Raw genomic sequence first — 18493 nt, 5'->3', positions numbered from 1 at the left:
CCAAAGACTTCACCAAAAGAGTAAAAAGACTACCTATAGACTGGGAAAAAGTTTTTAGCTATGACATTTCTGATCAGCGTCTGATCTCTAAAATCTACATGATACTGCAAAAACTCAACTGCAAAAAGACAAATAACCCAATTAAAAAATGGGCAAAAGATACGAATAGACACTTCACTAAAAACACATTCAGGTAGCTAACAGATATATGAGGAAATATTCATGATCATTAGCCATTAGAGAAATGCAGATCAAACCTACAATGAGATTTCATCTCACTCCATCAAGTCTGGCATTAATCCAAAAAACACAAAATAATAAATGTTGGAAAGGCTGTGGAGAGATTGGAACACTTCTACACTGCTGGTGGGAATGTCAAATGGTACAACCACTTTGGAAATCGATTTGGTGCTGCCTTAAAAAGTTAGAAATAGAACTACCATACGATGCAGCAATCCCACTCCTTTGAATATATCCTAGAGAAATAAGAACCTTTACATGAACAGATATATGCACACCCATGTTTATTGCAGCACTGTTTACAATAGCAAAAGCATGGAAGCAACCAAGGTGCCCATCAATGGATGAATGGATAAATAAATTATGGTATATTCACACAATGGAATACTACGCATTGATAAAGAACAGTGAGGAATCTGTGAAACATTTCATAATATGGAGGAACCTGGAAGGCATTATGGTGAGTGCAATTAGTCAGTTGCAAAAGGACAAATACTGTATAAGACCACTCTTATAAGAACTTGAGAAATAGTTTATACTGAGAAGAAAACATTCCTTTGTGGTTATGAGAGGGGGGAGGGAGGGTGGGAGAGGGGTATTCACTAATTAGTAGATAAGAACTACTTTAGGTGAAGGGAAAGACAGCACACAATACAGGGGACGTCAGCACAATTGGACTAAACCAAAAGCAAAGAAGTTTCCAGAATAAACTGAATGCTTCGAAGGCCAGCGTAGCAGGGGCAGGGGTCTGGGGACCATGGTTTCAGGGGACATCTAAGTCAATTGGCATAATAAAACCTATTAAGAAAACATTCTGCATCCCACTTTGAAGAGTGGCATCTGGGTCTTAAATGGTAGCAAGCAGCCATCTAAGATGCATCAATTGGTCTCAACCTACCTGGATCAAAGGAGAATGAAGAACACCAAGGACACAAGGTGATTATGAGCCCAAGAGACAGAAAGGGCCGCATGAACCAGCAACTATATCATCCTGAGACCAGAAGAACTAGATGGTGCCCGGCTACAACAGATGACTGCCCTGACAGGGAACACAACAGAGAACCCCTGAGGGAGCAGGAGAGCAGTGGGATGCAGACCCCAAATTCTCACAAGATCAGACTTAATGGTCTGACTGAGACTGGAAGGACCCCGGTGGTCGTGGCCCCCAGACCTTCTGTTGCCCCAGAACAGGAACCATTCCCAAAGCTAACTCTTCAGACATGGATTGGACTGGACAATGGATTGGAGAGGGTTGTTGGTGAGGAGTGAGCTTCTTGGATCAGGTGGACACTTGAGACTATGTTGGCATCTCCTGCCTGGAGGGGAGATGAGAGGGTGGAGGGGGTTAGAAGCTGGCGAAAGGGACATGAAAAGAGAGAGTGGAGGGAGAGAGCAGGCTGTCTCATTAAAAAAGGGGGGGGGGAAGAGTAATTGGGAGTGTGTAGCAAGGTGTATATGGGTTTTTCTGTGAGAGACTGACTTGATTTGTAAACTTTCACTTAAAGCACAAAAAAATTATTAAAAAAAAAAAAATTTACAGGTTTGGAAACCCTATGGGGCAGTTCTACTCTGTCCTATAGTGTTGCGATGAGTTTGAATCGATTTGATGGCAGTGGGTTTAGTTTTCAGTTGGAGCAGAGTCTGGCAGATAATAGGCTCATTTAAGTGTTTTTAAGTAAAATAAGACTAGGGAAAGGACTAACAGCACCCCTCTCCCTGGAATAGGGATGGGGCTAATTTTGTTAGTCCTGAAGGAAAGCGGGGGTATCAAGAGATCGTGAGGGTGGTGAACAAGGCTGTTTTCAGGCAGTGGGGCAGGCCTGGAGGGCAGGATGAGGGTTGGGGAAGGAGGCTGTAAAAATGGCTTGAACGCAGTGTCTGATCTCCTCTGACCTCGAGGGGGAAGGAGAATTAAGATCAACAGCCCAAGGCTGATTCCTGTGAGGTAGAGGTCAGACGCACCTCCTCTCTGCCATCTCTACCACTTCTGACAACTGTCCCTCCCACAGCAGTCTCTACTCTTTACCTCTTCCATAGCCAGCCTGGCAATGGAATGTGCTGATTAGCTAAGCAGGACCCTCAGGAACCCTGGTGGGGCAGTGGTTAAGAGCTAGGCTTCTAAGCACCGCCTCTCTGCCATCTCTACCACTTCTGACAACTGTCCCTCCCACAGCAGTCTCTACTCTTTACCTCTTCCATAGCCAGCCTGGCAATGGAATGTGCTGATTAGCTAAGCAGGACCCTCAGGAACCCTGGTGGGGCAGTGGTTAAGAGCTAGGCTTCTAACCAAAAAGTCGGCAGTTCGAATGCATTGCAGTGGTCGCACAGAATTCACAGACCGTACTCACAAGTCCAACTCATAGCAACCATACAGGACAGAGTAGAACTGCCCCATAGAGTTTCCAAGGAGCGCCTGGTGGATTTGAACTGCCGACCTTTTGGTTAGCAGTCGTAGCACTTAACCACTCTGCTACCAGGGTTTCTATGGGTTTTATTAGGGAAGTAATACTTATAGTTCAGGCTCAAGAATACTCAGGACACAGTTCTTCCATCAGGTTAGCCTCTCCCCAGCTGTGCTCACAGGCTCACCTCTCCCTGGCCCTCAGTCTCTGCTCAAAGGCACTCAGCTTTCTCTCTCTGTGGGCTGGGAAGCCTATCTTGCTGTCTCCTACTGCCAGGTCTCTGCTACTGGGTGTCTCCTGCTTGTCCCTCCTTCTTTGGTGGTGGTAGTAGACTCCTCCTTCTGCTCTGGAATTAGCTCTCTTTTAAGGCACAACTGACCAGCCCCCTTGGTAGGCCACAATTACCCTATGACACAATCACCTGGGTGGGAGTTGCAAGACCGTGGCTAGAAAGGCCATACACAAAAGTAATTAATCTCATCACAGGGGCAGAGCTGGACATGCTGTGGTGGAGGACACAGCTAAGGCAGCAACTGTGACTGCCGGGGCTCTTAGCCGAGTGATGTTCTTGTAGCCCTGCTGGCCTTGGGTGCAGGAACGTCAGGGGAAGCTGCTGGGCAAACCCAGGGGAGGTCTGGATGGCTGGGCAGAGAGGAGGAACAGTCAGGAATTCAGGGAAGTGTGGGCTGGACTGGACTCCAGGAGACACCAGGCATCTGTGGAGAGGGGGACTGAGCCAGGTGCAGTCAGGAATGCTGCTTCTGTTGACTTGAAGCTCCTCATGCTTTGTACCTCTGCCTGGTGCTGGAAGACCTGGGTTCTGGCTTGTTTTCTCCATTCTCCAGTCTCCTTTCTGGAGCAGATCTGAGCTGTTTAGAGATTGCCTTCTGAGGTTCTCTAAGCTAAGGCACTGGGCTCGATGGGTGGGATGGGTAGGCCATCTTCCTGTCCTGGTGCTGCTCAAGGCAGGGCCTGACTATGCTCAGGTGCTAGGCTGGGGTGGGTAGAAATGCAAAGGCCCTGTTACCCTACCCCATGCTTTTACCACACCCAGGCCCCCAGGCCACAGCAGGAGTGGCCAGGGGAGGGGAAGGAGAAGAGATTTGCAACCATTTAGAGGTCAGAGTTCTAAACTAGATGGACTCTGAGGAACTGAAGGTGACTGGAAAGTTATAAAACAAGCAGCAGATCTCCTCAGAGGGGAGAGGAGGGCACTGAGTGGAGGAAAAACACACGGTTTCATTTTAGCCCCTGGGAATGGAGAACATTCCGCATACACACACAGGCCTCCTGGCTGGCCTTCCTGTCCCTTTCCTGTCACGTGGGTGTCCTATGTGACCCACCAGCGGCTCCCCAGAGCAAGTCTGTGGGATAAAGCTCTGCTTACTTAGCATACTTTAAGGCAGTATTTTTAAAACTTCAAATTGCAACTGACTGGTGGGGTTGTGAGATCAGTTTAGTGAGGTGTGAAAAGCTCTGTTTAAAAATGGAGTAGAGGTGAATTTAAAGATGTCCTCAAACATCAGATGTAGTAAGGAAGTATTGTGTCTTGGGAGTTTTGGTTTCTGTTGAGTGTGTGTCTGGGTGATGATACAAAATACATTTCCTAGTTTGATAAAAAAAAAAAAAAAAATACCTGCTTCAAAATGTCTGAAGGCCACTGCTCCCTTCAGGCAAGCAATCTTTCTCTTGCATTCTAAGACTCATGGGCTTGCCTGTCTCTCATTTGGATGTGCTGCCTAATGCAAGGGGCCGTCCCACATCCTTCCAGGTTCCTTCACACCTTGCGTAGTCTGGAGGCAAAGCTGAGAGCACGTTCACTGCTGGAGGCATTAGGAGATGAGCTGTGCCATCACCAAACGTAGTGAAAATTTATTCATTTAAAAATATTCCTGTTGGTTGAGCGTGTCTAAATCATTGAAATCCTCCAGCCATATACCTCATGAACAATGGAAGCATCATTTCCCAGTGCCTTCCCTGGGTGTGTTAGGGTTGACCTTCTATGTTGTTGCTGTTAGTTTCCATCAAGTTGTTCTGACTCAGGGAGACCCAGTGTACAACAGAACAAAATATTGCCCTGTTCTGTGCCCTCTTCATGATCACTCGTATGCTCAGGTCCACTTTTGCAGCTATTGTAGTACCTTCCAACCTAGGGGGCTCATCTTCCAGCACTATGTTCGACACTGTTCTCTTGGGATCCATAGGGTTTTTGTTGGCTAATTTTCAGAACTAGATAGCTAGGCTTCTCTTCCTAGTGTATCTTAGCCTGGATGCTCTGTTGAAACATGTCCACCGTGGGTGACCCTGCTGGTATTTGAAATACTGGTGGCATAGTTCCAAGCATCATAACAACATGCAAGCCACTACAGTTTGACAAACTGAGAGGATATGGGCGTTGCCCTTTTAGAGGCCAAGACACTGGTTTTCCTCCGATTCACTCTACCACGTCTCGGCTTCCTTTCTCTGAAGAGGTCATCTGTTTTGTTCTCAGATTTGGCCTGCTGCATCCCAGTTGTGCTCTGTGGTCTCGTCACACAGTTGCCTCATTTGCAGGGCTGGCTCCCAGATGCCCGCATTCCCTGGGTACAGAATTGCTTTGTGAAAACTCATGTCACTGCCCTGTGCACATGTGCTGACAGCATGCTTTGAAGGTGTTGGCAACAGCCCACTGGGTCGATGCCTGACTACTTGTAGGTCATGTTCCTGAGGGAATTTTCCATTTGTTCACATCAGAACAGCCATCTTTTTTTCTGTATTACTACAAGCTACTTTCCATGCTGTTTTTTATTTGTGGAAATTATTTTTTGTTTTGCTTATGAAAAAGAGTGTGGGTAATATGCTGATAAGTGTCACCCAAATGGATTCTTTAAAAAAGAAAAAAAAATCACTCAGTCTTAAAAGATAACCCTCCTTGTATTGTATATTCCTGCTCTTCTGAGCACCCACAGGAAAAAGACCTAACTCCATTTTGGTCCTTGTGATCGTCGTTATTCAATTACTAGGAAAACATTTTAGCTCTTGTCTATTTGATTAAAAAACATTTTTTAATCATATGTTGAAAAAATACTCAGTATCAAACAAAGGAGCTCTTAAATACGCTACTCACGTACCGTGTGCTCTGGAAACGTATGCAGCCCCACACAGCTGCCTCCTCTGTAAAGTACTTGGAGCAATTGTTATTTTGTGAGGAAGTGAGCATCCAATTCAAAGTGACTGAAATGATAAGGGAATTATTGACTCATGTGTTCAGAAAAACCAGAGGAAGGGAGGGCTTAGCGCTGGTTTTATTCAATAACTCAGTCCTACCATCCAAGGCCTCTTGCTTTCTGGGTCCTCTGACTGCACCTGCAGTGCCAGCCCATCCTAAGACTGGCTACCCATGAAGAGCCAAAAAGATGTCAGCAGGCCCTACTTCACGCCTCGCCCCCGCCCCCATACACACACCAGGGGGAGCAGGATGTCCCTCCGGCCTCTGAGGAGAATGAAAGCCTTCTTTGCAGTTGCTTCTGGCAAACCTGTCCTGTATCAGCCAGGGTTCCAGCAGAGAAGCAGAACCACTAGAATATATATGTATGTGCCCTATACGTAAAGGACTCCGTAAAGGGATTTGACTTTTATACAGCTGTGGGGCTGGTTAAACAGTCACTGTGGTAGAGTTTGACATCTGCAGGGCAGGCAGAGAAAAGAAAGAAGGGTATAATGTGGGGGGAAGCATGGACACACTTTTTCTACCGTGCCCCTCAAAATTCTTCCACCTGTACCTACCGCTGTATTCCAAAGCCACTTCCACATTTAGGGTATTTGTTTTGGCACCTCCACACTTCAGGCACCAAAATCTGTATGCATTTTCTATTGCTAGTGACAAATTATCACAAACACAGTGGTATAAAACAACACCCATTTATGAGCTCACAGGGCCGTAGTCAGAAGTCACCTTGGGATCTCACAAGGCCAAAGTCAAGGTGTCAGCCAGGCATTTATCAGGAGGCTCTGGGGAGGAATCTGCTTCCAGGCTCATAAAGGCTGTTGTCAGACTCCAGTTCCAGCCAGTGTAGGACTGAGGCCCCTGTTTCCTTGCTGACTGCTGGCTGGGCCCTTCTCACCAGTCCTTGCACGTTGCCTCTTCCCATCTTCTAGCCAGCAGTGGCATGTTGAGTCCTTTTCATGCTTCAGACCCTCTGACTTCCCCTTCTGACACCAGTGGGTGAATACTCTGGTACTGAAGGGCTCGTGTGATTAGATCATATGTACTTGGATAATCTCCTTCCTGATTAACTCAAAGCCAGCTGATTAATTACCGTAATTACATCTAAAACACCTTTTTTTCCATGTAATGTAGCATAATCATTGGCATGATATCTCATCGTAGTCACTGTCCCAGGAATTAGGGCAGGAAATCTTGGAGGCTCATTTTAAAATTAGACCTATCACAAGTGTACTAAATAAATATTAGATGTACTGTTTCTCTATAAGCAACACACTAAAAGAGTTTTTAATGTTTTAACAAAAAGTTTTAAAGGCTATGGAACAATCTTAAAATTCCCCATTGATTATTAAGCTCATTTTACACAGTTTCAGTTAGCATGGTTGTTTTTATGGTCCTGTAGTACTGTGCAAAGCCAGGAAACAAGTACTGCCTGTGTTGGATGCTGACTTAGAGCTGGGTGTTACTCCAGCCCTTCAAGATGCCGCCACCTAGTTGGCACTGTAACTGAGTTTTCAAAAGGCTTTCCCTACCTTTCTGTCAAGCCAGCTGTTGATGGGAAACATGGTAAGACCAGTGAATTCTATAAGTATGGACCCATTGTTGTACTTCATTGGCTGTGACATGATGGAGGATAAGGCCTTCTGTAAGTCCACAGAGGGTAGTTTTCACACACACATTTCCCTAACTGGATATACATGGGGGTGGGGATTCTGGGAAATGCAGTTTAGCCTGGCCAAGTTGACACATCACAATGCCAAGCATCCCTTTTTCTCTTGTTGACCTAAGTCGTGTCACTACCTCTTCCATAGCCAGCCTGGCAATGGAATGTGCTGATTATCTTTAACTAAGCAGGGCCCTAAGGAGCCCTGGTGGCACAGCGGTTAAGAGCTTGGCTGCTAAACAAAAGGTTGGCAGTTTGAATCCACCAGCCACTCCTTGGAAACCCTATGTGGCGGTTCTGCTCTGTCCTATATGGTCGCTATGAGTTGAGATTGACTCAACAGCAACGGGTAATCAGGACCCTCAGGTGGCTGGGGTGGGCTCACCAGCCCCTGAAGCATATGGGCTTTGTGTAAACATTGGCTACTTGAATGAAATGCTATGTATTGTTGACAAGATGGGAGAGAGGAATAGATGCTGGGGAGCAGCCAACCAGTGCTCACTGCATTGGGAAAAAAATAATGCTTCCTGGCCTGCCTCCACAGTGTTGTTGATATCATAGTGAAATGAGACTATAAATGATTATAACGTCTTGGCCTGTGGGTAGTTCATTGGTACCATTGCTAACAGGGAGTATAGTACTATCTTGGCACACTGCTGGAAGTTGAGCAAATAGTCGTTAAGTGAATCAATCCATGTATTAATGATTAAAAATCTATGAATTAAAAAATACTAGATGAGTAATTGCAATTTTTCTTGTTTGGTGTCCAATCAAGAGAGCCCAAAGAAGAGAAAGAACGGTTCTGGAGAGTTCACTCTCGTGGGTTGTACTTACTGTGCTTTGCTTACCTGCTGCTGTCGAGTTGATTCCGACTCTTAGCGACCTTTTAAGACAAAGTAGAACTGCCCCTTAGGGTTTCCAAGGCTGTAAGTCTTTATGGAAGCAGACTGCCACATATTTTTCCTGTGGAGCAGCTGATGGGTTTGAACCACTGATCTTTTGGTTAGCAGGCAAGCGCTTAACCTCTGTGCCACCAGGGCTCCTTCCTTATTGTCCTTATTGGCTGTGAATTTGCCCGTTGGAAATCACACACATCTGGTCATTTGGACCTTGGCAAATGGTGGTGTCACATGGCTTAGCCCGAGCACCCCAGGGCTGCCATAACAAAATACCTCTAAGTGGGTGGCTTTAAAAGGTGGAAATGTATTTTCTCATGGTTTCGGATGCTAGAAGTCCAAATCAGGGTCTGTGACTATGTTGATTCCTTTAGGGGCATTGAGAGAGGAACTGTTCCTTGCCTCTCTCCTAGTTTCTAGAGGCTGCCAGTAATCCCTGGCATTCTTCTGCTGCGTATAAATACATCTGCTTCTATCTTCCCCCTGTGAGCGATTCCTTTTTTATAAAAGGAAAAGTTAGGTCCTATCCAACTATTAACTGGTAACATCTACAAAGAGAAATCCCTATTTCCCCAAACAAGGTCCCATTTACAAGTATCAGGAGTAAGGACTTCAACATATCCTTCTGAGGGACACAAGTCAATCCATAACAGTTGCCATTAAGCATTCCATACCTGAGTCATTGCACACACCAGTCCCTCACCCTGAGTAGCTTTCCCCTCTCTGCTCTGCTCCTGGTAGTACTACCACTCCCTTTTATACCAGCACTCCCGTATAAGGATATCCCCCCTCTGAGTCTCCTCTGTCTGAGCACTCCGTTGAGGACCCCTCCCTCTAAGGCTCCCCGCTCCGAGGACTTCTCCCTCTGAGCACATTTTCCCTCTGGGGACATATTCCCTTTGAGCACTCCACCCTTTGAGGACTCCTCCCTCTGAGGGCTCCTCCCTCTGAGGACATCCTCCCTCTGAGGACTCCTCCTTCAGGAGATTTCCATCTTCTGATAACTGACTGTTATGGATTGAATTGTGTCCCCACAAAATATGGTTGTAAATCCTAACCTCTATGCTTATAATTATATGCTTGGGAATGGTTTGTCTTTGTTAATGAGGTAGTGTTAGTATAGAGTGTGTTTTGAGTCAGTCTCTTACAAGATATAAAAGGAGCAGAGTAAGCAAGCAGAAATGGGGGAAGATAGATGCCAAGCCACATGGAGATCTCCAAGGAACCAGGAAACAGAAGTTGAAGAGACAAGGACCTTCCCCAGAGCCAACAGAGAAAGAAAGCCTTTCCCTAGAGCCGGTGCCCTGAATTTGGACTTCTAGCCTCCTAGACTGTGAGAAAAAAAATTTCTGTCCTTTAAAGCCACCCTTTTATGGTATTTCTGATATAACAGCACTAGGTAACTGAGACATCAACTCTTTCCTGGATCCCACTCATGGCAGGCCTCACCCACCGTGCAGGCTCTGGGGACAGATCTGGCTAGTGGGAAGCTCTGCTGGTGTCTGTGAAATGAGTGAAAGAGCTGGCTTTATGTCTTGTCTAATGGGATGGGAACCACATAGCTGCCATGGGCTGAGTCAGAGATGAGAACAGGACAAAATGAGTTAAGCTAAGGTCACTAAAAAGTTTTGGCCTAGACCGCTACAGAGCAGCTCTTTTTTCTGAGAAGGTTTGGGGGACTGGTGTTTCTGTGAAAAAGAAGAACGTGAGGACCTAGGTAACCTAGAATTGGGATCCAGGTGTATCTCTCCAGCTGCATGATCTTGAATAAGTCACTTTGTTTCCCCATCCGTAGGAATAAGTGACGTTGGGCTTGGTGATCTCGGGGCCTCATTTCCCTCCACTGCTAAGCAGGGGCAGTAGGATCTGACCTGACAGGACTGGGGGTGAAGGGTTCAGTCCATGTGGACTGCTCAGAACAGTCCTGCCTCGCCACCCCCACCGTCATTGCTGACTGTGGTTGTCACCTGTGAGGGCCCTGTGAGTGTTGATGATCGTTTTTATTTTGCATTTCAGGAGTGTGAGTGTAGAAAGGGCTTCTGAATTATATCTGTGAAATTGCCTATTGAATATCTCAAAATGTATTCAAAGTAAATAGGTTTAAAATAAAATTTCTAAGAATAACAAGAATCGTATGATAAGATTTAATCAAATCATATAAAAAATGAGACAAATAAATGGAAATTGTTACCATTTTGAAATGGAATGATTAAATATTATAAAAATGTCAGGTCTCCCCAAGTTAATCTATTCAGTTAATTGCAATCCCAATCAAACTCAGTGTGGGGGAGGGGAGCTGTTGTTTTTCATTTGAAGAGCTCAGGTGTTTTGTTTTGTTTCTTTTTTGGCAAGTTTTTCACCTGGGAGAATAAATTTGTGAAAACAACCAAGAAATGATTGTAGAAGATGAATAAAGAGGGTGAGAAGCAGCAGCATTCAACGTATTTTGTACACCTCCTTACTGTGTGATTGCTCACTTTGTATGTGAATCAACTTTGTAATAAAGCGATACTTTTAAAGTATTTTATTGGTCAGTGTTTTCCAGGGTGCCTGACGATTCAGATCCGTACCACCTTGTGTATCTTCATCGTGGTCTTAATCTATTCAGTGGCCCAAGGATGTATGGTATGTATTTTTAGCTGGCAAAAAGAGCTGGAGTTGGGTGATAGGTTTAGAGATGTCCCAGGACGAAGGAAGACCTAGAGCCAAGCAGAGGTGCCTCCTAGAGAGCCAGGCCTAGGAGGGTGGGTGGTGCCTTAGGGGCAAAGGGAGGAAGTCAACAGATGCGTAGGAGGGGAGGAGCTTTATCTGAGGGGAAAGGACACCACCCCTCAGGTGTGGAGAATGGAAGCTGGGCACATCCGTGGCAGGTTGGACCCAAGGGGTGGGGGTTGGATGATGGTACCACGGAGTCCAAACCTGAGTGGCTTCCACCTTAGGCAGCAGTGTACCAAGCCCTTGCAAGGCTTCGAAGTGGCCAGGTGCAGGGGTCAGAAGGGCTGGTGGTGCCAGTGAGGGTCAGAGCAGGGAGCCAGGGGAGCACAGTGCAGGAGATGGCCTCAGTGTGTTAGTGAGCCCTGTTGCTGTGCCTCTCCCACAGTGCCCCCCCTTCCTCCTCCCTGCAGGTGGGCTGCATGCCCTGGGCCTGGCGCTCGAGCCCCAACAGCTCCCTGATGGTCCTCTTGCCCAGAGGCCGCAGCACTGCGCTGCCCACTTCGCCCTGTACGTCGGTGCCCCATGCCCTGCTCTGCTGCCTCGTGGGCACCCTCACACTGGCCACCTTCCTGCGCGTCCCCTCCTGGCCCAAGACGCTCCTCCTGCTAGTGCTCACCATGCTGTCTGTCCTCATGCTGGGGCTCAGCGGGCCCACAGGAGCAGCTGGGTGAGTGTGGCCAGGAGCCGCTCAGCCTGGTCACAAAGCCTGTCTTATGTCTTCTGATGACAAAACTCAAGCCCTTGTGAGAGCTTTTTTTTAAGTTTAGTGGCTTCTCTACTTCTCCCCTTCAGCTCCACATTCCCTCTGGGCCTGCACCTCCGCTGAGGGGTGGCTCTCCCCCTGGATGATCCTGTGCCCCTTGTGGGTCCAGGTTGTGGTCTGGGGGCCCTTGAGAGCTGCTGTCCTGTGGTGCGGAGCCCGCCCTGGGGTCTGGGGGCCCCTGAGAGCAGTAGTCCTGTGGTGCCGAGCTTGAACCAAGCCTGATTTCTCTTCCTCCCACAGCGGCCGTGCTGTCTCCTTGCCCAGCTATGAGCCCATCTTGGCCATCCTGCTCTTCTCCTGCGCACTGGGCCTGCACTCCAGGCAGGTGGACCTCAAGCTGCGGCTGGACTACCTCTGGGCCATGCAGGTGGGTTTGCCCTGAGCATCAGGGCAGGGCTGTGAGCTGAGTCAGCCACTATGTGGGGGCAGCAGAGACTCCTTACCTAGTGGGGAAGGCCCGGCACCACTAGGGCAGGGTAGACCTGTGGCAGGGGCCGTGGGGTTTGGGACAACATCTGGGGAGACAGGGCAGGAAGGCTGCAGAGTGGCCAGATGAAAACTGTCTGGTGGCCTGAGGTGACCTGGCATGCCAGGTGGTGTGTCGTGCTGCAGAGCAGGGGGCTCCCCATCTGCTTGGGCATGATGGTGGCAGGGGATCCATCAGGTTCATCAAGGCAAGTATAAGGATGCAGAATCTTGCACCACCCACTTCAGGTTCAGTAGGTCTGCAGGAGGGGCCAGGAATCTGTGTTTTTAGCAAACACCCTGGGCAGTTCTGAGGGTCCTGCTTTGGGAGAAACCCTGGATGGCAGGACCTGTAAGCCATCTGGAACCCTGAGCACCTAGGTGACGGGGGGGTGTCATGGCCTCTGTAAATCTTTGAGGAGCTCTGTTGGGCATAAGGCAGGATGATGACTGGCAGGGATTGTGAACACAGGCTCTCTACCCAGCTTCCATGTGCAGGGCTTACCTGTAGTCCCGCTTTGCAAATGAGGCCCTGGGCAGTTGTGGAGTCTGGGAGTGCATCTCTGTACCCGCAGTGTGCACCTGCCTTAGGGTCTTGGGGTGGCATATGGAGGCTCTGGGTTCAAATCCCATCTGTTTCACCTCCAAACTTGTTGGCCTTAGGCAAATTGTCATCTAAAAATGGGGAGGGGGAAGAGAATGAAGACTGATGGACATTAACTCTCCTAAGAGATTCTTCTTATTTTGACATTGTAAGAAGTAGCTCGTCACTGTTGTAGATATTTTCTTTTCATATAGTCCTCACAGCAGCATTACCTGGAAGATGTGTTACAGGTGAGGGCACTGGGTACCTGCCCAGGGTCACGTGGCTGAGCCAGGCTCCAACCACAGCCCTTTCGATGTCTGCGAGTGTTTTAGGTCAGCTGGTAGCATCCTCATACCAGTGGTACCCCTGAACCCAGCCTATAGTTGGGGCACATGGAAAGTCAGTGTGTCAGACACCAGACAGAGAGCACCTGGGAAAAGCCAGTGATGGGGTCCACCTGTGAGCTTAATGTGGTGACAGGAGTTCTGTGCACTTGCAGAGAGCCAGGAAACCACCCCATGGTTGCCCTGCAGTCTCTTCTGGCAGTGAGACCGGGCTCAGGCCACCCCTGATGGAGGAGGCAAGGCCCCAGTGCTCAGCCCACGCTGGTGCTCCGGCTCTGGGAGAGCCGGATGCAGTGCCACATGTGGTGTCTGCATTCCTCCAGGCTGGGCAGGACGTGTGGCAGGAGCAGCGGGCACTGGGGTCCTGGGGCACGTCACTAGCAGTGGGCGAGAATCTAGGCCTGGAGTTAGGTAGTGCTTGCCCCAAAGCCCAGCAATACCATGTGGAGTCTCTCCAATACCAGAAAGAGTCCCTCCTCCTCTTTCACCCATAAAATGAGGGTGATCACCTAATCCAGGAATAAGTGAAGTTGTACTCATGAAGTGCTTGAGTGTGGGCCTGGTACATCATGGGTGTCAGCGAGGCTGAGCCGATTTTTAGTACCTCATGGTCCCTGACTTATTCCATCAGGCCACTCCGCAGATAGCCATAGTTAGGTGAGTCTCCTAGAAAGGGAAGACAGGGAGGCTATGAGGGTGGGTGCGAGGAGCAGCTGGAAGCTGCCGTCCTGGGATTGGTGAGCAGAGAGGGAAGTTAATCACTCAGAAAACTGCCATTTTCCTTCTAGTTTTCTTAACCTTAAAAAGACAGAAGCTGATGAAGCATATTTTTGTAAGCACATCAGGGCAGGTTGCATACTTAACATAAAGAATATTAATGTAATTATTTCATTAGTTCAGGTAAATGAATGAAAGAAGATGGATGGATGGATGGGTGAGTGGGTGGGTGAGTGGGCGGATGGATGGATGGGTGAGTGGGTGGGTGAGTGGGCGGATGGATGGATGGGTGGATGGGTGGATGAGGGGTGGGGGGTGGGTGGAGGGTAGATGGGTGGATGGGTGGATGAGGGGTGGGGGTAGGTGGAGGGTAGATGGATAGATGGATGGATGGGTGGATGGGTGGGTGGGTAGATGATAGATGGATAGATGGGTAGGTGGGTAGAAAATGGATGGATGGATGGGTGATGGTTGATGGGTGGATGCATGGGTGGATGGATGGATGGATGGATAGATGCTAGGTGAAAAATATGGTTCATTTATTTTTTTTATAACGGTTTTATTTTGATATAATTCACATCCCATACAATTTACCTATTCAAAGTATTTAATTCAGTGGGTTTTAGTATTTTCACAGGGCTTAATAACCATCACCATAGTCAATCTTGGAATATTTCCATCACTCCAAGACAAAACCCGTAGTCATTATCAGTTACTCCCCATCCCTCACTCCCAGCCCTAAGCACTTACCAATCTACTACTTTCTATCTCCATGGATTCACCAATCTCATTTACTCTTCAACCTGTATATAATGCAGTGCCTCTTACATGCTGTCGGGGGCAGCCCTGTACAGCCAGGTAGGCATGTAGGCCTCCCCAGCCCTCAGGAGCCTGTGGTTCAGGGTTGTTCTCTCACCGCATATGGCATGTGAGAGCAGGCAGGGACTGCTGAGATCACTGCACTACCTTTCTCCTCTCCTGGGTATACAGACACTGAGTGGCTGGCTCAGTCAGGGCCTTGTCAGGGGCAGGTTGGCTGGGATCACAGGCTTCCCAAGTTCCATACAGATTTGGAATGGCCTTGGGTGTGGGCATGCCATGGGAAACACGTTCGGCCTCACTCAGTCCTTCCCGTGAGGGGCTTACCAGCTTCAGTGGGGGTAAGAAGCCACTAAGAGTCACCATGTAAGAGAGACCCCTGGGATCCCAAGAGTGGTCCCACAAGGCTCAGTCGAGGCATGGGGAGAGCTGGTGTTTCCACTGGGGTGGAGGGGAGGAGGGATGGGCTACTTGGGAGAAGGAGCAAGGCAGAGGGAGGGGAAGCCTTGGCAGGGGCTCCGGGTGGGGAGGGTGTGTAGGGTGCAGGGAGGCCTGATGGGCAATTCAGGGGAGGATTCAGTGCTGAAGTGGAGACCTGCATCTGCTCCAGGGTTGCCCTCTTCTGTGGGCACAGCTCTGAGATTGGAGTCAACTCCTGGAGACAGAATCAGATGCCTGATCCTTAGTGCCTTAGTAGGGGAGGGTAAGAGGGAGCCAAGGGGGCAGGCTGAGAACCCTGTGGTGGCCACAGGAGGCAGGGTGAAAGTGTCTCACGTGGTCACAGGGTGCAAGGAGGGCCACCTTGTATGGAGTCCTTGAGAAACCTGGCCATGATTGACACCATCAGGTGGTGCACCGTGTGTCTCTTAGGTGTGGGCAGAGGACAAACGGCCCTCTCTACTGGGTTTTTTTTTTACTGGAGTGAGACGAAGAGAATTCAGTGATTGGACTATTTGCAAAGAAGTGGTCAGGGTGTAGGGAAACCAGAGGCTGGACCCAGGGCAGTCAGAGTTCCAAGGGAAGGTTCCTACCGTAGGCCTAAGGAGCACAGGGGCACCTGGTGGGATGTGTGACCTTTGGCCACGGGCGCAGCCAGTCCACAGTGACCAGGCAGGGATGGAGCCAGTGCATTCTCCTCCCACATTCCCCTCTCCTGCCCGTGTTCCCCATTGGCCGAACCCAAAGGAAGCAGGAGGGTAAGGGGCCTGCGGATAGAGTCCTCCAGGTCAGACTCTAGGACTAGCAGCTGTGGACAGACTGTAGGCACCAATGGAAGATACCCAGCGTGCACTGGTTCCTGGAAAGAAAACCTGGGCTCTGCAGTTTGCCAAAGCCATGTCAGGTACTGGCCGACAGCCTCTTTAGGGTTGGCTGTGCCACTGAACCCAGTCTTTGTCTGGCTCCAGTGGCTCTCCAGAACCTGAAAATGGTCCTTAGATAGTACATGTCGGGAAGACCTGTTGACCCAATCATCAGCTGGCCCTCTGGATTAGGTCTTTTAATTAAGGATACCTACTCAGAAAAAAAAAAAAAAAAAAAAAGAATGCCTTCTCAAAGCTTGAGAAGAAGAAACTTAGGATGAGCTAGAAAGTCCTAGGATAGTCATGGTGCAGCGTGTACAAGATCAGGGTTTCAAAATTATTTCCTAGGGCACGTTGTCAGCTCCTTGCTCTTCTACAGGGGGTTGAGTCTTGGCCTAATAGCTTCTCCAGTCAAGGCCCCTTCCCAGGTGAGGCATTTTCTTTCATTCTGGTTGGCAAGGACTTTTTTAAAATGCAGTATTTGACCTTGCATGGGCTTCCCCATCCAGTAGCCCCACCTAGCTCTACTCTTGCACCTAATGTAAAGGAGTTTACAAGATATGGCAGTGGAAGAAGCAATGCCCAGCCTCTGAGCTGCCCAGGTAGAATTTTGGTCCCCTGTGCAGCGAGTGAGTCATGAGGTCACCTAAATGGAACACTCTGACATATTTTCTCATGGACACATAACAACAAATGTGAACTCACTTTCCTGTAAACCCAGCAAAACAAGGAAGCTTCTAGACTTTGCCTATTTGCCCTCTGGACATTTAGCCCTGTTAAGCAGACAGAGTGCCTCAAACTCTTGCAAAATTGCCTGGTCAAATACTGACGGGTTAATTATTTATTGGGGCTTGGTAGTCTTTTTTTAGTCTACACACACCTACACCAAGCCTTTGAGTTGATTCTGACTCACAGAGGTCCTATAGAACTGCATAAATAGATGAGCCTTTTCCTTGGCATGATGTCCTCAAACTCATAATCTTTAACTATTTGAATGCATTTGTTCCAGTGTTATTTTGCCGTTGAACTCAGTAGATAACGTGATAGCAATTGTAATTTTGATGTTTATGCTATTTAGTATCGATGCTGCTAAAATGACTTATTTCTCAATCCACGAATGTTTTAACCCACGTGCGATTCCCATTTGTACAGCAGCCATTGTTAGTACTTATAGAAGATGGCGAGCATGTGCAGAAGACACATCGTCTCCAGGACTGGAAACTGAGGCAGAGGCCTGAGTCTGTCATCATCCCCTAGCCTCTGGTTTTCCACATGCACGACAATAAGTTTGCACTTAACACGTGCTCTAAAAGTGCTCTGCTGACTCTGACATTCTGTCTCCATGTTCACCCCCTCCTTGTTCTCTGTTTCTGGCCCTAAGTTTTATCTCTGGGGCTTTGAGTGAGCACATCTTCAAAAACAGCTTTTATTGGAGGACAGGTGATCTCAGATGTATCACAGCTACATTCTACAGGCCAATGCTATAGCAACTCCAAGGAGCCAAGCCTTGATGCTGCACTTTAGGCCCTTGAGTCCCCTGCTTCCCAGAAACAAGAACCTTCACCATCCAGGAAATTCACAGCCTTTGGTGGGCTGTTACTCTGTACCTGTGTGACTTAGCTTCTTCCAGCAGGCACCTCTTGAGCCGCTGTGGTGTATCAGGTGCTAGATGTGCTCATCTGATGGGGGTGTAGTCCTGGTCCTTGCAAGCTCACAGAGCGTTAGAGAAATGATATGCATCACAGTTGATTTCAGCATAGTAAGGTAATGGCATAGTGGTTAAGTGCTATGGCTGCTAACCAAAGGGTCGGCAGTTCAAATCCACCAGGTGCTCCTTGGAAACTCTATGGGGCAGTTCTACTCCATCCTATAGCGTCGCTATGAGTTGGAATTGACTCGAGGGCACTGGATTTTTTAAGGTAAGTACCAATAAAACTTAGCCCAGGACCCTGACCCAGCCTAGAGACCAGACTGTATTTGCCCTCTGAAGATAATACCTGGACTGAGCCTTCAAGAATGCATAAGAATTATCTGAGGGAAGGTGATGGAGTGCCAGATGGGGGAGAGTTTCTGCATCTACTAAGAGATCGTGTAGTTGTTGTGTTGTTTTAAGTCTGTTGATATGGTGAATCCACCACTTGTCTGTGTTTTCATACTGTGATGGCTTGCGTGTTGCTGAGATTCTGGAAGCTATACCACCAGTATTTCAAACACCAGCAGGGTCACCCCTGGTGGACAGGTTTCAGCAGAGCTTCCAGACTAAGACAGACTAGGAAGAAGGACCTGGTGGTTTACTTCTGGAAAAAATGGCCAGTGAAAACCTTCTGAATAGCAGCGGGACGTTACCTGATGTAGTGCTGAAAGATGAGACCCTCAG

General features: G+C 48.3%; 1 protein-coding gene across 1 annotated transcript in view; it reads left to right on the top strand.

Annotated features, from left to right (window-relative positions):
* ADCY1 (adenylate cyclase 1) overlaps positions 1–18493 on the top strand; it is a 252600-nt gene that overhangs the window by 180492 nt on the left and 53615 nt on the right. The window contains exons 12-14 of the mRNA XM_023544192.2: positions 10942–11031; positions 11532–11788; positions 12125–12251. Coding sequence (XP_023399960.2) covers positions 10942–11031; positions 11532–11788; positions 12125–12251 — 474 coding nt within the window. The remainder of the gene's footprint in view (positions 1–10941; positions 11032–11531; positions 11789–12124; positions 12252–18493) is intronic.

The sequence above is a fragment of the Loxodonta africana genome, chromosome 8 (genome assembly GCF_030014295.1).
Source record: "Loxodonta africana isolate mLoxAfr1 chromosome 8, mLoxAfr1.hap2, whole genome shotgun sequence".
NCBI classification, from domain to species: Eukaryota; Metazoa; Chordata; class Mammalia; order Proboscidea; family Elephantidae; genus Loxodonta; species Loxodonta africana.
This window is presented reverse-complemented; position numbering and strand designations above follow the sequence as displayed.